This window comes from Streptopelia decaocto (genome assembly GCF_964273445.1).
Source record: "Streptopelia decaocto genome assembly, chromosome: 1".
NCBI lineage: Eukaryota > Metazoa > Chordata > Aves > Columbiformes > Columbidae > Streptopelia > Streptopelia decaocto.
The window spans coordinates 197,276,456-197,303,766 of NC_138663.1; the positions used below are offsets into that span (position 1 = coordinate 197,276,456).

At 37.2% G+C, this 27,311-nt stretch overlaps 1 protein-coding gene across 1 annotated transcript in view; it reads right to left on the reverse strand.

The window, feature by feature from the left end:
• Positions 1–3,350: 3,350 nt before the first annotated feature.
• Positions 3,351–27,311, reverse strand: part of CEP126 (centrosomal protein 126) — a gene marked incomplete at its 5' end in the record, with an annotated part of 42,186 nt that continues 18,225 nt past the window's right edge. Inside the window, 6 exons of the mRNA XM_082043411.1 lie at positions 3,351–3,577; positions 5,241–5,305; positions 7,995–8,066; positions 8,702–8,789; positions 13,305–15,461; positions 25,395–25,593. Coding sequence (XP_081899537.1) covers positions 3,473–3,577; positions 5,241–5,305; positions 7,995–8,066; positions 8,702–8,789; positions 13,305–15,461; positions 25,395–25,593 — 2,686 coding nt within the window. The 3' untranslated portion in view covers positions 3,351–3,472. The remainder of the gene's footprint in view (positions 3,578–5,240; positions 5,306–7,994; positions 8,067–8,701; positions 8,790–13,304; positions 15,462–25,394; positions 25,594–27,311) is intronic.

A 27,311-nucleotide genomic window follows, 5' to 3' on the forward strand; every position in this document is an offset into this window, starting at 1 on the left:
CTTGCACAACTTCAAGTGACTGTTGGCCATTAGTCTTTTCCTTAAAGTATACATTGCCACATGGAGAAGGGTACGTACTGAGAACACGTGCTTATTTTTTGGGACCACATACGTGTCGGTCCCTGCAGAAGCAGTGAGGTACAGTAGCACCTGAAACCACCTCTGTTGGTGTTCAGTCAATTTGAATAGCAGGCACATAGGTGCATACTGAAAGAAGTTTTGTGGGGCTTTTGCATTTGGGCTTGTATTGGAAACCATAATTTTAACCTGGTTTTCATGTTTTCTTTCCATACTAAAATTTTACGGTAGAAAGAATATGGATTAATTTATTTTAGAAGCAGCAAAAATGGTAGGCAGAATGAAGAGGTTTTGAAAGAAATCTAAACCCCACATTTTAAGATGTACATGTCTAAACCAAACTTGTTGATTTTAACATAGTTACGTCTCTTCATACTTCAAAAATAAGGTTAAGCTATTAAAAAAAAAATTGTTCTAAATTTCTGTGTGATGAAGAGGAAAGCCTGGAAACATCAGTCTGAAGAATAACCAACAACTAGAGGGATCACTTGGGTCCTCACAAGTGCTCAGAATCCCGCAGCTGCCTCTGGATCCAGTCTTGTAGTGCACACTCCCAATACCTGAGAGCCATGCTGTTTAGACACCTAAACAAAAACTGTACTTTAGTGTGGTCAAAAGAGTCAAAGTAATCTAGGAAACAAGGTTGTTGCTTTTGAGGTGAAGCCTGGAACCCTAAATCGAATAGCCCATTTGAAAATGTTTTCCTAGAAACCTGAATGCAGGCACCTCTCTTGATGTAATTAAGAGAGGAAGCTGACTCAAGGTCTTTGCTTTTACCACCTAAACTGATTAACAGGAGAAGAAACCTTGTTAAGCTGGTGCTCCGGCTTGCTGACGAGCAGGGTTGGTTTTGATCCATAGCCTCTGGTATTTGGATTATTTGCTTTCCCCTCTCTTAATCTCTGTGGGGAAACTTCTCGTCACTATTTAAATATTAAATCCTTGCCACACTGGAATGTCGCAGTATACTGCATACAAACAGAGATGTAAGGGCTCAGTATTTTCAGTACAAACCAATTTTGAGTTCCAACTCAGAAGGCCTTTATTCATTTGCTCTGAGGATACAGGAATGCCTTTTGCTGGGAATTTTACATGTATTTGAGCACCAAAGACCCACTAAGTACTAACACACATCAGAATCCTGTAAGCCTATGGACTGCTGCTAAACCTTTCCCTTTCTGGCAGCACTGTCAGGACAGATGGCAACAGCAATCCTAAGACATAAAGTTTCTACAATTTTGATGTTTAAACACAGTTTGTCTCCACAGGCTCCAGAATGAAGTCAGCCCCATTGAGCCTACCAGATTATTCCTTCAAAGATGCTGCAATGCCCAGCTAGAGGAGAAAAGTAGCATTATTCCGTTCCTCAAAACATCATTTTGAAAAAATTGATCTTTCCCTAAACCTCCTTTGTGAAATTTCAGTCACTGACTGTTTGCTACATATGTAGCTCACCTTAATCTTGGCTGACACCAGGCACCAGCAAGCAGCTCTAATCCCCTGATGAAGTGCCCATCATTATGACAGGCACATTTTCTTCTTCTCTCCTTTTTACAGGCTGGTTCCCTCCTGAGCAATGACAGCACTTATTAAAGATAATGGTATGATGATCATGGTATGATGGGGAATAACATAATTTTAAAAACACTTTTGTCAAATAATAATTTGATTGCCTCTTTTGGGAAGATGCATTTTGTCCAGATAAATGCCAGCGTCCCTCTGGGTGCAAGTTCCCATGGTTGCACTGGTGCAGCACTGAGCCTGCTCCTGAAATACAACTCTCCTGAGCTCCCATAGACTTCAGTGAAGACGAGCAACAACGCTGCGTGGGGTTCAGGCACAGCTCTGGTGGGAGCAACGTGGTGCTTAAATCCCCACACTAACCCCATAATTCTTACTGTACAGCTATGAACAGAAAAATCAGGCATCTAATACAGAGTTAAATATCCAGAGATTTAATAAATAATTTTTATTGCTTCTTGCAGCTAATTATCAGCTTAGATTTATTTACTGATTCTGTGCATTGTACATACCTTCTACAGCTTGTTTCAATGTTTATCACCTTTGTACAGAAACAGCAGAGGAAGAGCGAAAGAGAGAAGTTAAGAAGTTACCACTGCTTACCAATTAACTAAATTCACAGATTTAGGTATCATGCTAATTAACTAAGAAAAGGCCTTTAATCTGGAACTGACATAACAATGCAGACAAGTTTATCACCAAACTTGTGAAATTTATTGATGTGTCAATTGTCATGCTACAGATGAATTTAAAGTCAAGGAAGCAATGTATAGTCTGCCAACCCAAGACTGCCAAAACCAGCCTGCCTCTCCAAAATAAACACTTGCAAAGACAAGTGCATCTAGCGCTGTAGAAAGATACTTAGACGTGTCTTTACACTGTATATGATCTTATGCAGAATATTTGGCTCCATCTCGGTATCTGAATCACAGGAATGGAGTCCTCCTCTCCAGGCCTGTTGTCCCCACTTTGTTTCCTTTTATATAGAGATTGGGTAATATGGATTACAAAGGTAAAGCCTATCAGGAAAACCAAAGCCCAACTTTTTCTGATGAGCTAACTGGCTGCTTATGGTTTTGTGTTTCCAGAATACTTGTTTTAAACTAAAGCTGACATTGACCTAGAGAGGTTTCCCTATGTGCTTCAGTGAATCCATGTACCATGAGTTGTACCTTTCCTTCCAAAGCACCTTTCTTTCTCATTTCCTGGCAGCTTCTGCCTGGGGTTCGTTTTGTGAAGAGCTGAGGAACAATTGCTATTTAAATGCAAGTGTTGATAAATGTTTTTGGGAAAATCTGGAGAACAGGATTCTCCAACAGACTGAACAAGAGCTGCAGGAGCATATGTTAGGAGAACTATGATGTTGGGAGCACAGTCAGTTTTGGAACCATCAGATGTAGCTATTGAATAAGGGCAACATGCAATCTGCAGTAATTTGTAATACAGCCATCAATATAAAAAGTGAAACTCCATGTATTATTTACTGATAATTAAATCACTTTTAAAATATATCTTTTACAACTGTAATAAAATCTATTAGTAAATCTTCAAAAACCAGAGAAGTTAGGAAAGTAGTTTACTTATAATCTAAGTACCAAAATATATTTTTTTTCCTTTCACTTTAATTATGGGTACAGGAAATTTACACAACCAACACAAACACTAAAAATGTGAAGTATTTTAATTCTTGAAATTTTACAATACGTTGCATAAAAAATAGACTTAGTTATCCTAAAAATGCTTACCAGTCTATCAACATTCATTATCTGAGCTACTGCTTTCATCTTTAGTTTGTTGCTAGTTTTATAGTATCAAATACTATATACATTACATAGAAAGTACATAAAGTTGCAATATCCTGGAGCAGACAACGTCAGTATCTCCTGTACAACTGCAGTCGATTGCTGGCCAAGGCATTCTGGTGCTGCTGTGAGGCTATTGTGTTCATCAAAGAGGGGGATATACATTGCTGAATACTCTATAAAAAACAGAGAATAATGAGATATACATGCACATAAACAGAAATGTGATTATGTATAACATTCAAGAAACATCATTTTATGATATCATGTGAACTGTTTTCCCTTATATTAACAACTGCGCTCCTTCACCTCGATTTAGAGGTTGGTATGACAGGCTGCAATGTCATTCACACGAGTTACTGAGTGAACAGCCATACTTTGTTTGGGTTCTCTGAAACTAGGAGACCTGAAGCAGGTTGTTCTCTTGGTGAAGTAAAAGTTTTTCGTCCCATCACTTCTCATAGCAAAAGATTTGATGAAATCTTGGTCATATTGACTTTTTCTGCAGCTGGAAACCTGTATGACATTTGTTCACTTGTATCATCAAGAAGAATTCCAAGCCAGTGCCTGAGATCTGAACATGTATCTGTCCTGGTTTTGTTAAAAACAAGTTTCTCTTTTAATAAATTTGCCTGTCAGCTAAAGCCTTCATATTAGCTGCATTTTCCTGGAAAACCAGATACATGTTTTGGTAAACATAGCAATGGAATGAGAGGTTATTGATAAGCTCTTGTATTGATACAAGCTCAAAAATGCTTTAGTAAATCACAGTTAGATCTGATAAAGGTAGATATGCTACACTAATTGCTGAAAAATCTAACATTTACATGTTGTTTAGGCATAAAGAATTAAATTTGTAAGACAGGAGGCAGAAGACAAGAACCCGAGGTTCCAAGTCACACCTAGAGGTAGAGTTCACAAGAAGAGAGGTAATGATGTGCTCTGTGTTCTTTTCACAGCCACACTTCAAAACCAGGAAATCATTTTGAATTTAGGACCTTGGATACTTTCTGGGGTTTTACAGTCTCAAACTCAGTAAGTGGCAAGAACTTTCTGAACAAAGATTATTTTCTCTAACATTTTTGGTAGCAGTTTATCCAGTAAAGTATATGACATTACATAAAGTATTTGAAGTATACAGTCATCTGTCTATATTTTTTCCTTGGTACAAATACGTAGTGAAGGAAGAGAATGATAGTACAGGACTAGAAATATTATTGCATTAAAACTGAACATTAGAACCATACATTTTGTACTTGGGACATTTATCTGCCTGTTCAGTTCTTTTTATTCCAGGTATCATGATTATTTTGTTTCAAACTGACAAGATCTAGAATACATGAAACAAAATAAAAACACTTGCTGAAGTTAATAGCTATCACTTATAGAACATGACATATCTGCAGGTCAAAGTAAGAATTGATTGCATTGCCAATTATTTTATGTAGTACCACACATCATTTCCCCCTTCATCTCTACATTTTTAAGAAAGACAAATTAATTATGAGCTAGATATAGTTCAAATGGACCCCGCTAAACTGCTGCTCCTTAAAAGTTCTTGGAACTTCCTGAACTTCGAGAGTGTCTCAAGATTCCAAAAGGAAAATGAAGCCAGAGGATGAGGCAGTCTGGTATAAACTGTTAAAGCCTGTTTACGGTACTATAAAGTTCATATGTGGGTTGTTTTTTTTTTTTTTTACATACATAGAAACCTGAAAAATCTGGCAAGCCAGTTGAGCAGATTGATGTCAATAGTTTCAATCATATTTTTACTATAAAACAAGCCATAAGGTCAGTTTGTAGGAATTAAAGCTGAACATATTTAAAGCAATTACTTACTAAAGGGATGATATTCTGCAAAACATTTGAAGCAGATGGGTTTCTGGTAATGGCTTCTTCAACATCTAAAATTAGCATGAAAGTACATCATAAACATCATGTAAAACAAATACTACAATAGAAATACATTTCACAGACAAATATTCAATGCAAAACTTCCCAAAGATTGTGGAAATGTACTTTAATAGCACTGTTCTTTTTCACCCTACCAACAGCTGCTGAAGTATACGCTGGATCTGTATTTTTAAAATTTGCAGCTAGATATTATTATCTGAACAAAAAAAAATAGTGTCAGTAAAGAAATATAAAGCTAGAGAAAAGAATGGCAGCTACTCTAGGCCGGAAACAAAATTCTTCCAAACTTAAACCGGTTAGTGACCAACTGTTATTTACTCAAAAGACCGCTGTGAAGGTACACAGCTTTAGTCTCTTCATTTGGTAACATGTGAAAACAAAGCCAAAAAAAGGGGTTGGAAAGGTCACGGTTTAAGGAAAACAATGTACATACATGACATGTAAGTACTTAAAGCACTTTACTTACTTACTTACAGGTACATACTTACATGTACTTACATGTCCTATAAGTCTACCTGTAAAATTTCACAGCTTCTTATTACCAATTTTAATCTCCAAATAATTAGGTAAGCTAATTAAATTCCTAAGATACATATATAGTACATTAATTTTCAGTTACTTCATTTACAGTAAGTTAAGCCCTATCATTCTTTCATTGTTTCTATCATATTCCTTACGTAATTTTCTTACAGTTTTCACAGAATCACAGAATGTCCTGAGTTGGAAGGGACCCACAAGGACCATTGAGTCCAACTCCTGTCCCTGCACAGGACAACCCCACAGTTCACACCGTGTCTGAGGGTGTTGTCCAGTCTCTTCTTGAACACTGTCAGGCTTGGGGCTGTGACACCTCCCTGGGGAGCCTGTTCCAGTGTCCAGCACCCTCTGGGTGAAGAACCTTTTCCTGATGTCCAACCTAAACCTCCCCTGGCACATCTTCCTGACATTCCCTCAGGTCCGATCACTGGTTGCCATAGTTTTCCTTCTCACACTTTGCAAACTTCAGCTTTCTTGCTCCCAGTTCCGTTGCTGCATTTACCTTTGCCTCTATTTCTTTATTATTTCTCTGTTATTTATTTTCTATTTTCTTGCATTCCTCTTTTCATACCTACATTCTTAACCCAAGCACATCATACTAAAGTGCCTCTCTGACAAAAGACAGAATTCTTCACTTCTGTTTGCCTGGAAGCAATATCCATGAGATATGATGTAATGAAATTCTGAACCATTGTTTGATGGGAGCAGGAATTGCAAGCTACAGCTGCAGAAAGTTTCTAAGAAGTTCCGAAGAACTTTCATTCTGCTGTTGCAGTTTACAGGAAATCGAAGCCTTTTTCCTCAAAGTCAAGCAATCCGACATTTGATGGAGAAATGTATGGATGGTGTTCAGGAGCTTAATAAGCCCTGGTTTAGTTTGATTCCAGTCAACAGGGAGGTAAACTTAAGTAACCTGACCATGAAATGGTTCAGTCCACAAGGAAGAGAAGTAGTATAGTAAAATAAAATCAATGGACTTCAAGAGAACAGACTCTTATAAACTCCAATAATTGGCATGTAAAATTTTATATGAAAAAAGTCCAAGGAAAACATAAAATTCAGGAGAGCCGGCAGTTCCATAGAGAGGAAAAATGGCAAGCAGAAGTTACTCCAATAATATGGAAAGGCAAGCAGTCCAGTGATGAGACCACAGGGACTAAGGCACAAAGTCCCTGATGGTTTCAAATAAAGGATGGAACACACCAAAGGCAAACATCAAACTTATGAGAATTCTTCTGAAAGACCTGTATGATCATGTAGGTCAAAGCAAATGTTAACCATTAGATATGGAGCAAGAGACCCCAAAAGTAAGTTTGTTCTACAAGTATTTTAGTTACAAAAGGATGATGAATGAAAGTGCTGGCTACCTAATCACTGGAGAGAAAAAGTTATCAAGAACAAGTATAGGCTTCTTTTCCACATTCCTCCATAAAGTGTCAACTGTGATGGGGCAGCTCATAGAAAAAGCACCAGTATAAAGCAGGTAAGAAATCAGCCTGGCATAGAGAAAGAACAGGTTAGAGAATGCTCAGGTGAGTCTGAAATGTTTTAAATGGTTGTGCAAGAGATATATTCACATAAACACCCAGATTTGGCTGCAGCAACCTCAGAACCGTATCTGTGCTCCGTAAGAATTCATAGAGAAGAGGAACATCCTAAATGACTAGAAGGAAATGAAAAGCCATTCATTATAGAGGGTTATATATGCAAAAATATATGGTGTATAATATAAAGAGTAATTATTTGCAAAAATAACTGCAAAATATTAAGATGGATAAACATTGGAACAGATTCCTAAGTGAGGCTGATACATCTGTATCTGTACACTTAAAGAACAGTTTTGACAAACATATGTTAAAAACAACAGCTACAGTTGGGCTGAAACAGTTTGTGAAGGTGTCCTGCAGTCATAGCATGAATGATTTTTTTAACCAAGGCAAAGCCACCATTATTTTAAAATAATTTCCTTGACTCTAAGACAGGTTTCACGATTTTGATCTTCTTTTTGCTACATTTAGTAAAGAAAAATAAGAACATATTTCTAACACAGGATTCACGGTTTCAATCCAAATTAATCCATGACAACAAAATATAAAGTTACTTCATCACTTGATGTAGGACCCGATTGGTTATGAAACTTACTTTGCAGCCTTTGATTGAGACGGTCAAGAGACTGGATAATCTTCTCTTCTTGTATGGAGAGCGCCCTGCTGGCTGGGCAGGGAGCGGGGCTGGGCAGGGGCGGGCGGGCTGGCTGCTGCTCCCCTCCCCGGGCTGCCGGCACCTCCGGTTCTGCCGTGAGGAACGGAACAGCGCTCTCTGAAACCCAAGAGATGGCAGGGGGAACTTCAGATGAGAAGAGGTTATGACATTTAAATATGCTGCTTGCTGCCATTACTGTAAGTCAGCAAAACACAAAAAATTCACATTAAAAGATCAGAAACGTGACAAACTCAAGAAACTCACGTTAGAAAATGACATAATTTTAAGATCACTAATGCATCTTAGAGTTGCAAGTTCCTGCAGAGCAAGTTCCACTGACTTTGTAAATATATAATGGTAGCAAGCAATACCTGTCCATATCATCCATGATACAAAACCATAAACAGGAATGGAATGAAACTTGACTATATGTTGTAATGCATTTATAAAACCATCAATATCATAACACATGATGCAGTATCTCACACCTTTCTTTTAACAAAAAAAAAAAATAGGTCTACACAACAAACTATGTTTTCTTGCTTAGAATCACTGATGCCAAAAGAGACAAGTTATATTATACGGTAGATTTATTATGTCACTGATTTTTGTATAACAAAGAACTGAAATGAGATGTGTTACGGTACCTTCATCAGACTGAAAGGTGTTATTCATATTTTGTACTGGATCAAATGCAGATTGGACAGGATTCAGCTGGACAGTACATAACAAATTCTATCAAAGACATTGTAAAAATATTTTAAGTGTAATTTAAGGTAACTATACTACTTCCTGAACATATTCATTTATTATTTCATATTACTAAATGTTTTCAAGTATATACTAATACAGTAGATGTAGTATAGTTGCTTATAGTATTTTATTAGTGGTGATAGCAAGATGACTAAGCACATTTATTCAAAATATAGTGACACTGCAAAAAAAATCTATATTCTTGAAATTCTCAATTTTGAGGATAAATAAGCTCTTATTATTTTTTTTTAAATAGTATTTAATATTTACCCGTGTATGATGATGAGGCTTCCATCTTTTAGAGGCTACAATTTGCCTTCTGTGTTCTGAAATGTGTTCATTTTCACCACTGTCAAAAACCTGCTTTTGTCTTGTAACAGGAACAACACCTTAAATGAGATGCATCCAAAAATAAACCAAAAATGTGTCAAAACATGACAAAGCTACTAATGCCAAAACCAGTAATGGTGAGTAAATTTCTCTGTCCAAATTTAAATGTTTACCTTGTGTATCTTTACATTTGATCTTGCTAAATCTATTTTATTATAGTGAAAAGAGAGAAACTGGCACTTCTAAGTAATATTTAATTTTATGTTAGGACAGGACTATAAAATCCAGATGTAGATTGTATGTAGACATTTATAGGCAGGTTAAGTGAGTATCAGTTAATAAAGTGGCCTGTACAGAGATACAAGGTGGTGTTACAAAGTGAGAAGGAGAATGAACAGGCAGTGAACTATAATAGAGCAAATACTAAATAATGTGCCCCAAAATAATGTTTTAGAAAATCAGTTGCATTTAGAGAATAATCCCAAAGTCTAATTGTCCGACACAGTAAATGTCTGTTGCCAAGATGCTTTACCTTATACCTTAAAGGATTCAACATTTATTCAGAATATCACATGGAATCATAAAATAGTTTGGGTTAGAATAGACAATTAAAGGTCATCTAGTCCAAACCCCCCTGCAATGAGCAGGGACATCTTCAACTAGATCAGGATGCCTCATCCTACCTGACCTCGAGAGTATTTTGTGCCATCCAGAAAACAAGTAATAGCTCACAAGGTTGATTTGATTCACAGAACGGCTGAGGTTAGAAGGGACTTCTTGAGGTCATCTGGTCCGACCCACCTGCTCAAGTAGGACCATCGAGAGCTGGTTACCCAGGACAACGTCCAGATGGCTTTCAAATATCTCCAAGGAGAGAGACTCCAGAAAATCCTTGAGCAACCTGTGTCAGTGCTCAGTCACTCTCACAGTAAAAAAGTGTTTCCTAGTGTTCAGAAGGAACCTCCTGTGCTGCAGTTTGTGCCCAGTGCCCCAGTCCTGTCAATGGGCACCACAGAGAAGAGCCTCGATCCCTCCTCTTTGCACCCTCCTTTCACGTCTTTATGTACGCAATGAGATCCCCCCGTGAGCCTTCTCTTCTCCAGGCTGAACAGTCCCAGCTCTCTCAGCCTTTCCTCACAGGAGAGATGCTCCAGTCCCTTCATCATCTTTGTGGCACTTTGTCGGACTGTCTCCAGTTTGTCCGTGTCTCTCTTGTACTGAGGAGCTCAAAACTGGACACAGTCCTCCAGGTGTGGGCTCACAGGAGTGATGTGAATGTAAAATCATGGGTCAAAACCTTAGTTCTATAGCTTGGAATTTTGTAGTCAATCTTAATAATTTATACAACTAATATAGTAACTTATACAACTGTATACTAATTTTAATGAAGATAGTACTGCTGTATCTTCCCTGAGCTAGAGAGGCCTAACATAGACACTGTACCTCAACTTTATCTCAGTTTTGTCTCATGCATACAACATTTTCAATATTAAGGTATCAAGTTTCGAAATCTAAGTTCCCAATTAAACTTTCATGTATACAAACTGGACATGCAAATCAGCATTTTCATGTGCAGGTCAGGAATCTGCACATCCAAGGAGATATTATATTCTCGTTTATAAATGCAGCTACTTGATTTGTAAATGTAGTTACTTGATTTATACTTGAGATGATAAATTATCTATTTACATAAAAAATATTTACATGTGCTGTTTAATGTACTGTTCATGATTAGACCAAGAGGTCTTTTATTGAATTTAAAATATATTTTTTTTAATTCAGTTGCTATTACAGTGACATTTCACAAAGCAGAGTTCTTAGCATTTCTGGAAAAATAGAACAATTCTTTCATCCTAGAAGCAGATTTGAAACTACTCATCTGGCTGCTGCCATCAATAGTAACGGGACACATTAGCTTTAAAAGGTTGCCATTTAGTTGTGTGTGAATTATTGTAATGTGACACATAGTGCTGAATAGCACCTGAAGAGAAAAGGAAATTTGAGCATATTATACAGAATATGAGGGCAAATATAAAAAGAAGCAAAGAAGAACCACCTTGTTGTATTAGTAATCAAATAACGTCTTTCTGAAAAATAAAATGCAAAGTTGCTCTATTGATATGCATCAACATTTAATTTAATTAGTTTGCAAGGCATGCTATATCTGTGCCAAGGAAATGACTCCTTTGGGAAATCTAAGACAAATGTAATACGTTGTAGTCTCTTTAAGGACATGAGATCCTGAGCAGTCCACCCCTGTTTAACTACAAGCCTGTGAATGAGCCCTGTATGTGTCACAGGCTAAATGTTACACACATTTCTAAAGCATTTTACTGACTGATCACCAAAAGGCCTAAAATAATTCTAATATCCAGCTACAGAGAATAATATGTGTCAGTCATATGATATACCACTTGATGCCTAGAAGCCAAAGTAAAGGAAGATCCTTATGGACAACAATTTAATTTTTCATGTTTTTCACACTTATTTTTTCACTAGCCTACATTTGGCCAAGCATTGCAACAGATCACATTTTCTACAGGGTCCTCATAGACATCCCCGAGCTCTGTAATAGTGCCACAGCAGATATTTTACTCAAGAACAATGCGGCATTCAATCTCTCATCTCAAGCACTTCAGGACAAAGACTGTGTTCTAATGTGCATTTGCAGGCAATAGATCAAATAATAGCAAGTCATTAAGAGCTACTGAGAGCGTTAAAGAAGACTTTCAAAACACAAAAGCTAAGCAGATACTGAGAGAGGGCCACCCACCCAAATTTTAAAAAGGGGTCACTCAGCTGTTCCTCTCCAAGAGCTGGGGCTGTGTGACACTGGGGACGCAGCACTCGAAGCTGCAGCATTTCCAGGGCACACAGCTTTGCACCACGAATTTCCCGATTCATTGATCCGATGTGCAAATAAGGACATCAAGAAGCAAAGTCTCTCTGCCGGAGGCGAGGCGCGGTAATGCAAGACTTCACTCATTTCCAATGTAAAATCAAATGGGTTAACTTCAGTCACACATATCTCAAGCTCATCTGTCTGACTTTGAACTGGAATGGACAAGCAGATAACATTTCTCATTTCCCACCCTCGCTTCAGGCCAAGAATATTCACCCACCTCTGCTCTTACACAACCGAGCTGCTCTGAATCACTCCATAGTTAAAACTGTGCATTTCTGGAGATAAAACTAGAAATGTAGCTTTTTAAGTTATGGGAATTACTTATTTTGCTAGGAAGTGTCTTTGAGCTGCGTGGCTGATCCCTGGGTTGATCCCAGTGCGTGAAGCCATTTGGGTACTGCTGTATAATCCCTGACGGAGGGTCTGCAGGTTGAGGAGCTCTGCAGCCCTCGGCAGACAGCCCCCCAGCACACAACATGCACCTTACGGGCACAAGGACAACAACAGTGCCCACAGAATATAGCTCGGCCGCAGAGGAGAAACAAGGCACACCAAAAAGCGTGAAACATGTTTTGAAATGTAAAGATCAGGAGATTCAAGTTTATTCTGCCAAAATTTCTCATGCATCTTTCCTCTGTCTTACCAATCAGTCTCTGCATCATATTGTTCTCAAGGTTAATTTTTAATAGAATGCAGGATTGGTCCTAAAATTTCTTAAAATTATTTGTAGATCAGACATACTTTGCAACACAGCAAAATTTATCTGGTAGAGCTCTTTATTTTTAAGTGTATTTTTTTAATACATTAGTTATATTACTGGGACTAAAACTTAATAATTTTAGGCATCTACATTGTCAGCACTTTAAAAACATGGTAGATGTAGATTTCATTCACTCTCAGGTGGCAGCAACTGTTGGACAACAAGCTATGACTCCCAGTTACCTTGTAAAACTTGCTCGTATAAACCTAGTCACTTCCTCCTATATCATTATTTAGACCACCTGTCACATCTGCTCATTAGTTCAGGAATATAATCTCAGGGAAAATACTTCCTTTTCATTTAATATTGTAGAGAGCTATTAAAGATGGGGATGGATGCTTGAGAGGCCTCTGGGCACCGCTAGAATAGAAATGACAATGACAAATGATGAAAACTTGTTGAAACTGGCTGTGTTGTGTGAATGGATGAAAGGCTGGATGTTTTAACTGAAAACAAATTTGTGATGTAATTGAAAAAGACTTTTGGCTGAACATCCCCCCACCCCAAACGCAGAAACATGATGCTCACCAGTAGCAGAGCCCCTCGGAGCTCGGGCAGCATGTGCTCCTTGCCAGGAGATGCTTGTTTTCCCAGCTGCTGGGATATGATGGAGACGTAATCCATTTTCTGCCTTAACAGGTCTTCTTTCAGTGCAGGTTACTGGATGATCTTGACAGGCGCTTGTCTGAACACTATTTACAGAACAAGTATTTTTTGCCCAAGGTTCGCGTTTGGCCGTGCTGCAGCCAGGTGTAGATATCGCCGTGGCCGAGCCCGAACTATAAGCACCCTCGCTGTTTTCTGTGCCGCTTCTATTTAAAAGCTGGTCTGCTAACAAAACGTGCCTTTCATTTAAATCGTTCCTGCTTGTAGCGGGAGCGTGAAGACGCGAAGGCAGCAGCGGCTGGCACGCAGGGCTGGCCCTGTTTGTCCCGCTCCTGTCTCCTGGCAGAGGTGCGGATGGTGGGTGAGGTGCCACCAAGGTCCCTGGAGCTCTCAGCATTTTGTTGGCTTCGGCAGCTGACTGTGGTCGGATTATAATTCCTGTTCTCTTCTTGGGCACAAAACCTGGCTGGGCTTTTACACATCTTGGTCTTCTCGTCATTTTTGCCTTATTTTTGAGATGATCAACATTATTAATTTTAGAGTTATTGCTACATACTAGGGGTTTACTTTCTTCATCTTTTGATACCATCCAAGCTTTTTTAGCAGAAAAGGATCCAGTAGACATAAACAGATTCACAGACGTGCAGTCTTTATTTGATTCTTCAGTATTAACATTTGGTTTTGATATATGAGAGTTTTCCTGATGATTTTTTATGAACTTGGGGTTTGAAGGTTGAGCAAGAATACTTAAATTAGTCTTAGGAGCATTATTTGTAGTTTGAACATATTGCAGCTGTGCAGAAGACATTTCACTGGTGTTTTTCTCATAGCATTTTTCATTAGTTTCTACTATTACCTGGTTAATTTGATCACACCATCTTAGCTTCCTATTGTATTTTTCATTTTCTGCACATTTCTTTTTTATTCTTGCCAGTTCTAAGCTGTCTCTGATAGAAGACACGGGTCGAGTTCCAGAACTGATCCCGTGGTTTGTAACCACAGCTTTGAAATGACTGGGTTCATACTTAGTTTCCTTCTTTAAGATACTTGTGAATAATCTTGCTCTTTTTCTTTCAAGAATATTGTTTTTCAGGGTTTTGTGCTGCGCAGGAGTGCTAGAATTTAACTCTGTATCGGACACTAGTGACATAGTTTCTACCATATTTCCCTTTTCTTCTTCTCTGTTATTCTGCTGCTTAAAATCACACAGAACTGAGGTATTTGGTATGTCCTGAAATAAAGATAATCCTGGATTAATATCACCAACACATTTAATATTTTCTTCTTTCGTTTCAGTCTTTATTCCTGAGGTATTTTTTAAAAGCTCTGTACTGATGTTTTTGTCCTTTGGTAACGTATCAGCTGGGCTGGGAATGTCACTGGAACATCCCTGATTAGGAAATAAAACTATAGATGTTGCAATATGTTGACTGGGGGTTTGCACAGATATAGTTCTTTTTTGCGGGGTCATTTTAAAACTCTGATCTTGCATCAGATCCTGAACTCTTTCTCCTGGAATAAAGTCAGGGCTGGCCCAGGCTTTGCTAGGATTGAAAACAGGATGACCAGTGGCTGGTGTGCTAACAATTCCAGAAAATGACTGGCTTCTTTCTTCATTTATCTTTTGCAGAAAATGAAATGCATTATTTATGGAGCTTTCTTGCTTAGTAGAGGTAAAGAACTCTGCAGGTATTTTTCCAGATTTGTGGGAAGCAGATGATTCCTCTTCTGAATTGTGCACATGCTCGGCAGGAGTTAGCACATTATGTTTAGCTAAAAGATCATGAATAGGTAAGTTGTGGTTGTTTTGTGAATCTGCATTTCTCAGACAATTATTTAGATGCACATTTTTAGAAGTACTTTGAGCTGTATAAAGCAAACGATTATTCCTACTCTGTGATCTTTCTGGATTGTACAGGGCACAGTCACACTGTGCAGCCAAAGATGATTCACTCGGTGTTGTGTAATTTCCATTTTGTTCTCCAGCCTCAAGACTGTCAAGGCTTGACAAGCTGTCTGAATCATGTGTTTTCTTGACTTCTTGATGAAAATTCTGAAATACAGGCATAAAATCAGACTGTTATATTTAAGATTTTTTTTTTGGTCTGATACTATTGTTTCATTATTGACAGCTCAGGCTAAAATACAATCCACACTGAACCTGATCTTTTTACACCTTGGGTATTTCCATCAAGTCAAAATTTACCTGTGTTCAATTGCAAAAGAAAATGATGTGGTTTGGTCATGAAATTCAGAGGAAAGAGCTGCAACAGGTCCTAAGTTTTATATAAATTCTACAATATCAAAAAAGGAACGAGATTTGTCTGAACAACACTACGGCTTCTGGATTGCCCTGCGGCACAGAATGGTTTTTGTACTCTAACACATACGGAAGTTTACCAAATGAAAAAGAATTCATAAAAATGCAGATTTGACAGTGGATCTGCCTTAAACTGGATTTTTTCCGTAATACTAGACTGAATATTTTCACAGAAAGTGCCACAAGTGATGAAGATTTATGCCTTGTCATGGCAAATGCAGAAAATGTTTCTCCACTACCATAATCACAGTGATTAACACCTCCCCACCGTGAAACACTCTTTTCTCATCTTTCAGAAAGAAGAAAATATCATCTGTTCTATGGGGATGGATCAGGTCTAGGGGCATATGGGAGTCCCATCCACTCCCCCAACTTTTTCATTAAACTTTAATGTAGTGATGAAGAAGAGCAACTGGCACCATCTGAGTCATCACTGGGACAACTTTATGTAAGTTCTATACAGGCATTTTCTTCACTATTACTTCTCCATCCAAACACTGAGATGCCTGACACGGTTGAAAATACCCTTTTCAAGTACAAGATTTCAAAATACACACAAACATAAAGGAAAACAAGCATATAAACTATTTTCACAATCTTGTACACCATGTCTCTGCTGTTAAGTTCACTTCCACACAACTGAGCAGCGAAGTAATTTTAAACCATATGTTGGAAACAAATGGGATGAAAACCTAAGCAGCTGCATTAGATATGCAATCTTATGCAATCAAGATTTTTTTTTCATTAGTGACTTTAAATGAAAGATATTTCAATTAGTAAAATCTGTTAACCCAGGTAAGTGATTATATAAACCTTGGCAATTACAACAGAATTAACATTTTGAAAACTTACCAAAGAACGCATAAGATTAACTAGTGAACAAGAACATATTTTTGTAGTAAAGCTTTTAAAAATTATAACAAAATTGTTATACCATAATATTGCGTAGTATATAACAGCACAAATATTTTAAATTGCAGAATAAAAAGCTTAGTGAGCCCTGAAAGACTTTTTATTATTGTATTAAACCTTATCTTGCACTAAGTGTTCAGAGGTTGGTGCAGCCTTCCACTACAGTTATGATCTGAGATAAAGAAACTAAATAGAAGAACAAAGAACCAAGTGTAGGGAAAGATCCCTTTAGGGAACATTTTCAAATGAAAACTATACAAACCAGTGTCTTTCTAATAGAAAAGAATAAATAATGTTTTGTTAGTGATTTATTAACCTTTATATTTGGCTAAACTATATTGTTAAATATATTGTTAACCTCTGTTTGAACTTCATCAAACAAGGAAAAGGTGTATGCTCAGAGTTTTCTAAACCAGGCCGAACTAACTTAGAAATTTTCAGATGGGAGGAAAACAATAAAAAGAAATTATAGGTGTCAGGCTTATTTCTTGTCTAATTCGGAAGCTGCACCTGTACAGCTGAACATGTGCTTCTAAAATGACTACGTTAAACACACACACACAAATTTTCTAAGGATTGATTTTAAAAATCCTGTTCCAACAGCAGGCTGGCTTAAAGCGGTAACTCTGGAGGGTGCAAGGAAAGCTGCAACTTTTGAAAAGTGAGATCCAAAAAATTCTACTCAGTTGTGCTCCAGAGGCTGAAGATAAACTTGGTCCTGCATTAGATGTAATTGTACTCTCCTTGTAAAACAAAACCTCATGGGAACACAAAATCTCAGTTGAGACAACATCCAGAAATAAGTTACGAACTGAAGAATAAAGAAGGATTCTTCATATACACACATACACGCTTCTGCTTAGTTCATGAAAATTTAGTTCATTTACATTTATTTTGCGGCATCATACAATTTAATCATTTCATACATTAAAGAGGCTTATCATTCTCATTCAAATATTTACAAATTTTATTTCCCTTTCTAGTTTACTCTAATGAAAATAAATGTCACATTTTATTGTAAAAATGCATGATTAGAACTACTTCTACAGACCTCAAAGAACGTTCAACAATTATTCTTTCTTAGTGGTCAATAGCTATAGGAAAATAAACCTGGAAATCACAATGTTTTAATTTTATTTAATCTGTGAGAATATTATAGGATGATAAGGGAACAAAAATGTTCATGTAGTGTACATACTTTTTATTTCTGGATTTGCGTATTGTATCTGTTTTGTAAGTACATTTTCTCATCTTGCCTGCATTATCTTATGTGCAAACACATGAAATCTAAATCCAGCCTGTCCACAAACGTGGTATTCTAGGAGAGGGAACACTTACAGGGAATTAAAGAAGCCACTTAAACATCTTAAGACTTAGAACAGCTGTGTTGAGCAATTTCATTTCAGTAGAGCACTAAAACAAAGAGAAAACATGAGCCTAAGTAATGTTTCATGAGGCCAATGAAAGAATAACATTGCAACAAGTAAAATTTTAAGAGAACCCGACAAGTGAATTTCCTGCCAAAGCACTGTGTCAGAACGCTGTTACACCAAAGAGCTGCTTTATGTATATTTGACATTTTCTGCAAAAGAAGTGCTGACTGTTCACAGTCCCAAGAGGTGAATGGGAACACTCTTCTGAAGATAAATGCTGGGAAAATGCTACCTCCTCCGAAAACCCAGGCCCCTCACATCTCACGCTACTTGCTATTTTTTATAATTTTGACTACTTCATTTGCAGGGCTTTGTTATATGTGTGTGTATATAATGCTATACTTCACATTGATTGTGAAGTAAAAGACACCAATATTCATGCAGATACAAAGCTACTGCTCAAAGCCAGGTATCTAAACCCCTTCAACTGATTTTGAGTTTACCAACTACAAAATGGGAAAGTCCTTTAGGAAATCAATGATCTTTCTATGCAATTTTGGAAAACATAATGTACATGGCACCACACAATGCTGATTTCACAGAAGATTTGGGCAGACCCAAGAAATCAAATATCACTGAGAAAGGGTTTTGGTGCTTACATTACAGAAGAAATCCATTATACTGTGCCAAACCCAGCAAAGAAGCTGTGGAGGTGTAGGATGACCAGAGAAATGCTTCCTACCAACACCCCTGTCTTTCCCAGGATTATTCCTTGGTGCCTGATATCCCCCCAAGCTATCTAGGCTACAGAAACCATTATAGCTATACAGAAACTACTATAGCTATCTATGAACATGAGCATTTAAAAGAGCCTAATTTGCCTGTTTGGAAAATCACAGGATGCTAGAAATACAGGTTCAAACTCCTAGGTATAAAAATAACTCAATTTTCCAATTTTGTGGGCACTCCAGTAAGCCACACTGAACCGAAGGATTTCTAAAGTGATCTGAGCACTGAATATCGGGGTTTCAAGTTCTGACTTCCAGTTTTAATAAAGTCCTGTTGCAAATGTACATAACTGTGTAGGAAATAGGTTTTCAGCTAAGTGTTTGTCTCTGTTGCTTTTATTCATTAATTTAGCATCTCAGTACTCAGAGTGTAGCTTCTCAGGATTCCTGTTCCAGGTGCCCAACTCTCACAGACTAACCCAGCCATTCAGCTCCAGAACTGGAATTAATATTGCTATTAAAATTATTAAATCATTAAATGTTGAGGTATTGAGCACCACAATGCATTGATCCCTTTTTTGTTTCTAATCCTTTAATAAATTTATTTTGAGCAGGCACCATCTAACCTGTATATTTAAGAGATGAGGTCACGTAAAAATAGTATGGGGCTGCATAATTGAAAACCGTCATCAGGCAAATATACACAGAAAAAAAATTGGCGTGCATATGCAATATTAATTTTAGAAATTTCCAACTGCTTAACTAATGATAATTTCAATGTTATATATAAAATGCAATGACATAATTTAATGGGCAAATTCATAGGTATTACAATCTATGTTACTTTCAATGTCATATTGGTTATCCCAAGAAAGGATAATAGAGATCAGCTCAAACTTATCAATTTTCACTTCATTGGCATTTTCAAATGGTAGGAGAAATGATGTTTCAAAACATATTTCACAGGTGAAGCCATTTCTAGACCATAATTTAGAGACAGAAATGAAAGGGAAACAATTCTCAGAGATTTTTTCCATTTTAAAGCAAAGAAATAACCCTCTCTCTCACTGATGGTTAAGGTCTCACTGACAATACTCAAAGCCCTGAAATCATCATTTTCAGAAAAGCTTTCCAACAATGGGGAAGAAACAGAAGAATAACTGATGAAGGAAAGTATTTCTTTGTCTTCTAGAAAACTCAGAATCTGTCCTCCTGGTTTATTCTTATTCACAAATTCACAAATAAGGCAAATCATTGGGGTTGACAGATTTGAACTAACAGGAACTGCAGCATCAGACAAAAATTATTAATACTATTTGAGCAGTACACACCTCCTAAAAGACCCACAGCCATACAGTGTGTGAATATAAATTTTAAAATAATCCGAAGTTCAGCTGAGGGACTATCCTACCAGATCCCTCTGAATTGCTAAAAAATTAGTATACATTTTTGCAGTCTACAAAAAGCATTACTTTTTCTTTTAGCCGTGTAAATACACTGTGAAGATGGAACAGTTTTTAACATGTTTCCACTCTACCTTGTGCACTGCACAGCAGCAACCGAGGCAGAGGGTGGATTTATATTAGGAAATCCTAAAGGTCAGATACAGAAATACTTTTAGAATCAATTCCTGAGTTGGAAGGGACCCATAAGCATCATCGAGTCCAAAGCCTCACTCCACACAGGGCAACCTAAAAGTTAAATCATACATCTAAGAGCATTTTCTAATAATATATATTCATACCTCTCTAGAAATAAGTTTATCTAATGAAAGTTTTATGCAATTGCCAACATTTACTGCATGCTTCATTAATATAATCACTTGTCTTGAAAAAATATTCAGTGACTGTTACATGTTACCTGTTTTACAAATTCAGCTTTCTCGATCAGATATTTTTCAAGACCTACATTCCTCTAAAGAATTTTACAGACAAGATTTAAAAGAATATGTACAAGATTTCAGCATCTATCTTGCCCTAAACAACCTACTGAATTTAAAGGCTGGTATTTTGTTTTTTCTCGCCCCTGTTTGAAACAGCCTAATTCTTTCAGTTGGTTGTCACAAGATCTTCCAGTCTCCTGAGTCCCAGTTATTCTCTGCTTATTCCTGTCTCTGAATTCTGAGTGTCTGGTTTAATGCTTTATTTCCCAGTTGGTGAGTCATTCTTCCTTATGGAGATAGACCAGTAGTGGGCATGAACTGCACAGCAAAGCCCAGCCTACTAAATCCCACAAAACTGCTGCTGGGGATTTATAATAATTAATGCAGGACAAAATTGAAAAATAGTGACTAAGTATCTGTGTGCCAAGGTTACTGCGAGCCTGCTAGGACAGAAGCAGAATACGGGAAGAAAAGAGTAGTTAAATTATATTTTGCTTTTCATTTCACAAAGAGAATTTTATCTCTTTAAAAAACAAAACACAGCTCTGCCATCTTCAAAGGGATAGAATTGCTCTGGACAGCAATACTTTAATCTTGATGAGAAAGCAATAGATTTCCCAAAATCCCCGTGAGACATTAGTATATACTATCTCTGATAATACCAAGTTATTATAATATGATATAGCATCCTGGCAGATCAATGTGCACAGACTCTCGCATCTTCCCCTCCCTTCCTGCAAGCAAAGCTTTTATTATAACTGCAGTGAACTAAAGATCAGATACTGCTATTTTTCACTCTGTTCACCTCCTTTAAATTTATGAACAATTTATTCTGTTCCAGTAAAATCACTCAAAATAGCTATGAAGTATGGTATAAATAATGTAATGCATAGCTACACATAAATATTTCATTTATCCATATATATATATATGGAGATATGTATATGAATGTAAAACCAACAATGGAATCATGTTAATATGTATGGTCATTCTTATGAAAAAGTATATGCTTGTAAAGGAGAAGCAGGTATATATTTAGATGCCAGTTCTCAGTTTTCCTGTTTCTGTGGTTTGCAAGCTATGCTGTTTGTATAACAACCCCAGCTTACCCACAGGCAAAGCCTTATTAATGTATTAACCTACCTGAGAAACAAACTCTTCTGCACTGAAAATGCTGCTTCAGCTTCAGTGCTACATTATCACCTGTTCAAGCAGGGCTCTGAATTGAGGCAAGACACTCTTCAAATGACTGAACATCCAGATTGACAGGTATGAAGGTTGTAATGCCAGTTTATATAGCACAGGTGTGGAATAAACCACTATTTTACATTAAAGAAACCCTACTCTTGAGGAATACACCATTGAAACAAGTTTCAGTATTTGAGCAAAATAACTTAGTTTGGAGATACATTTCAATTTGCCTTTATAGCAAATGTGAATTATGGATTAGTGAAATAACATGGAAGATACTGGTATGTTGCAATACTGGATGAAAGCTAAAAGAACCTGAACCCCCCTGATCTTGCCAAAAGGAAAATGAGTGGGGAAATCACTCAGGTTTGTAATATAATTTAAGTGGTCAACACAAGAGATCTTACATTCACAGTTATAAGTAAAAAATGGCCAATGTTTCCTGTTGTAAGATGACCACTGAAACCTATTTCAAATCTCTGAATGGTCTCTTCAAACTCAAGTCTGACTGCAGTTCCAATGTCATTTTATCCTAACCCTCCCCTTAATTGTCTCTTTCCCCACTGACCAGCACTGAGCCTTCTCCGGGTTGTTGACACTTGGCACAGACCATACACGGACACTCCTCTTTCCCATGCCAGTCTTGTCTGTGACCCACAAGAGTTGGAATGATACCACACACCTAGCAGAAGATTATTTAACTCTTCCCAGCCGTACTACAAGTGCACTTCAAAATGACTTAATTTTTTCCATCAGTTACCCAAAACATCTCTATTTCACTGAGTCCAACCTCAAAAGCACAGTAACACAAACACCTAATATTCCACAGCTCAACTCATCAAGTCAGGCGATGCCCTCACCCATGTGTTCACCGCTCCTGCTGCTTTCATTCAGTGTAACACCACTTAGAAAATACTCAGCATTATTTCTCAGAGATTTAATTCTATGTGTAACGTGTGTCCCTGCTCATTGCAGGGGCTTGGACTAGATGACCTTTGAAGGTCCAACCCAAACTACTCTATGATTCTATATAAACACGCTCAGAGTATAATAGGATACAAAATTTTATTGTATTTGAGATAATATGCCAACAACTCCAACCTCATGGCTTGAGTTGTAGTTTCTGAGAAACGATACCTGTGTTCCACTCCCTGTTTCAATAAACATTGAAGCGTATTTTGCCAAGGGGAACAGTATCCATAGAAAGACTGATATTGAGTACTTCAATAGCTGCACAATATGCTTGGAAAAAAAGGAGAGACAAGGTAAAGTTCCTGCTTGAATTCAATCAGAAAGACATTTAAATTTGGATTTCACAGATACCACTTGAATAACCCAGTTATGGTTACATAAAGGAGGTAAGAGGAAAAGACACGTGGTAATTTATACCTGTTTTGTCTGTGAACTAGCTTTTGCTTCCACGTATTTTGTTTAAAAAGTGAAACAGTGGAGATAAAATGTTACATCAATCAAACAATTGAATTCAAGTGTAATGTATTTTTCTGGAAGAGCATAAAAATATTGTACTGATCAAAACAATTCTGCATGGCCACCGAATCAAAGAGGTAATGAAAAGAAAAAGACAAAAAATATATGAATAATATTATTCCTTGACGCAGCTGAGCAATTTTAATGGAAAATTTCTAAATTATTCAGTTGAAGGCACGTGCTGGAAATGGAAAATTCAACATAAACAGTTAATATTTGGAAGAAATGATAAGCACTTGGAAGTAATGTTTTATCATGAAAATCTGGATGCAGCTTTAGCTCAAGACTGTGCTACCAGCTCCACCTTGAAGATTTTATTTATTCCTGCAACAGAAACAGGAAAGAACCGGGCAACAAAACCTTTGGTTGCAAATAAAGCTAACAATATTAATTTCTTCAAAATGGAACATACTTACGGACACATAAAAAATAGTAATATGATTTACTGGCTCAGACGTAACTGTTGCAGAGAATCAAGTCCACTGCCCTCAATATTTTAAGAACCATAAATTTGGAAAACAATAGAAGGGTCACTAAAAACCTTGGCTTACTGCTGAAACTATTATACACAAATTTTTAGGGATTGAAAGCGGGGAATACACCAAATCTATTGGTGAGGGTCTACTTTATAGCTCTGTAGGAAAGAAAAGAATTTTAGGAATCTTTATAATCCTTCTGGGCCTGTAAAAACAGAAACAAAGAGAGGTCAAGGGATCTCAGTGGATGGGTAGACTGCAAACTTTGTGCACAGTGAAACACTTCAACAGTTTCGGAAAAGCAAGTGCTGCTGAAATGACTGGACAACAGACAGTAAGAAGACTACTGCAGCCTATTCATGTCAGTAAGAGTATTATAAATAACCATTAATTATAAATTTTATTAGAACGAGTATTACAAATACTATTTCACATCACAGGAAGTCACAATGCACATGCACACCAGCACAGTCCAAGTATTAAACTTGCAAAACTCAAGCCTTAGAACAATGACAGTAACTTTGACTCTTTTTCTAATCATAGTCCAAAGCGTGTAATTTCAAGAAAGAAAGTCTACATGTTTGAAGTGTAAATACTTATAATTTGAAACAATTTATCAGAGGGAAGAAGCTGAGCAACACCTAGTGGTAGCAGAAGAATACATTCTGGAAAAAACAAAAGCTTTTTACAGGACAAAGCATTTAAAAAATTATATTACTTTTTAAACGCAAATTCCTGTATGATATGCAGTGTCCAAAGCTGAATAATAACATTTAGAAAAAAAAATAAGGAAAAAATCATGCATGATTCACATCAGTAAGTATGTAATAATTGTGTTTGATAAAATACTCTGCAATATAGTTGTCTTACAATATACTAAGAAGAATATTTTTATAGATTTTTCTCAAAAAGTCTGCATTTTTACAAGAAAGCACTTTGGAGCTCAGTTCTTCTTAATTTTCACCGTGTTTCTAACGTGACATTTCAAGCTGATTTTGGGTCCAAAACTCTGTTTAGGCAGAAAGTTCATGAGCTTGTTACTAGGACACCTGCATCTATTCCAAAGATGACAAAAAAGGATCTCAAGAGACTTGAAGTCTGTCCCTAAGAAACCACCATACACTGGGAAAAAAAAACCAAACCAAAACCAAAAACCAAAAAATAAACCAAGAAACTACAAAAAAACCCTCGACATTGGATCTATCAAAATTATACTGCTATAGCAATTGGTGCTGAGCTGTAGCAACCAACAAAGCAGAAATTCAGTGTGAATTGTGAGGCACCAATTTAAGCGTGGAGGTGGCACAAGGCTCCTGCGACACTCTAATGTCTGGCTGCTGCAGAGCCAAGCAGTCTGACACACAAACCTTACGTTCACAGAAAGACAACATGACAGATATCTTTCATGAAAATATTCTTCCACCATTTTGAAAGACGTCTGTTTTCTTAATTAAAAATACATAGAATTTTACAACAAATAATCTCTTAGGTAAGGCATAGCACAGTGTGCCCTCAGGTAAAGTGTGCTTAACAGACCTTTCATTCTTATCACATTCAAGAAACTTTCTATTACATTTAAGAAGCATAATTTAATGAATCATATGAAAATATCATACCTCCAAGTTGCTGAGATGCTGTTTTTCAAGGAGTAGTTGCATTTCTTTCAGATTTTTCTGGAAGAGAAGCTGGTTACTATCCATGTTTGTTCTACCGCTCTCTTGTATTGCTTTATCCCAGCCAACCGTTGCTGAAATCTGCTTCTGATGGCAAGAACCATTTCTAGATGCTGATGAGGATGAAGTGTCATCTGTGGTTCTTGATACAAGCAAATAACTTATTACTTTGGCTTATTTCTGTGCGCTAACCGTACACTTTTAAACAAGTTCCTTTCAAAAGTATACATTATCAATAAATGCCTGGCAAGTGAAGGACAACTATACTACATGTAACTACAGGTGGTGCTGTTAGTAATATCTAAATCTGTCCAACACTTTCCATTTTAAACTCTGTTATTTATAAATAGTCAGACTTTCCTGATTGGGTTGTTGGGTGACTGCCTTAGGCTGAATTATTCTGGAAAATGTCAGCCAGCAGTATGCTCATTTACAAAAAAGGATCATGGAGTTGGTGTTATTTTTTTTTTTTTTTTAAAAAAGCAAAATGGCTTTTATTTTTTCATAAGCTTGGCTTATATAGAGGATAACTATATACCAATGCTGCCAGATATTCCCTTACTTCAAATACCGAGAAGGCTTTTTAGTATCTAGAGAGCTCAACTTCACTGATGGTGTGCAATGTCAGTAATGTGGTACATTGAAGAATTTGTATTTGCTACCTGAGGAAAAAAAAAGTCTTTGGAGTAGCTAGTGTAGCTGGGTACTGTGGTCAGGGTGAGCCCAAATTAAAACAGAGGAAACTGCAGGTTTCTACAGGATGAGAACTAGCAAGAACCATGGGGCTGGTTGACACCCAGTAACCAAAGAATTCGAGAACCATGTGAAGCCAAATGACAAGGAAAATGTGCAGCCAGAGACTAGGAAGGTAGGAAGTGTGGAATACGATATGTTCAAGAATAGAAAGCAGATGGAACTGGAACAAGGCTGGGTAAGATCACTAGGAACAGGAACTAAGCTTCAGAAAACAAGAAGCAAGAATTAGGTAGACATCAAGGATGACAAAACCAAGAAGCAAGCAGCTTTAACCAATACAAAAGACCTTTAAAAAGGCAAAAATAACCCACACACCAAAACCCACCAGCTCATAGGTAGATGAGCTCTTCTGGAACTGTAACTATGACCAGGTTGGCAGCAATGCTTGACTGCCTGGTGGAACAGCTTAGCGAAGGACACTGACCTGGTCTTTTGGCTACAACCTGGTTCAAGGGCCCTAAAATCCCGTTTACTGGCACTTACAGAAATCTCTCAGTAGACCCAGGCTTTGAGTTCTCACATCTGTTCAGCTGAGCTGTAATACAATTGATTAGAAAGCCAAGCTGATGTCTCACTGGTTTAGGATCAAGTATTTGTCATACTCCACAATGACTACAAATGGTGGTAGAAGGAGAATAAATCTTGGAAACAGATTATCAGTACAAACTTCCAGTGCAGTTATTTGTAGAATGGGTATACCTTTATGAAAAATGGGAAATGCAGCTTTTATTTTACCAGGTTGATTAGGTCCAATGTTTGAAATGATACTTTTATCTCAGCAATCGCTGGATTTTGAGTAATAAACCAAACCTTATTGTCCATTCAATACGCAGATGCTTTCTAACATTCCCAGGATGCATGTCTCATATATAGTTCCTTAGCAGCAACAACATGATCCCTTAAATATTGTTCAGCTGGGTGAAGCTGTTTAGCTAAATTTGTGGCAAAAGTGAACTTTTAGTCTATATGCAACTATGTAGGAAAATCATAATTCCACATATTTCACTCTTTTTTCGTTGTTGTAACCTCCCACCTACATTTTACCTGTCCTCATTTTCAGTGCAGATGAGGAAAGTGGTGTTGCCTTTCATATATGGGCAACAT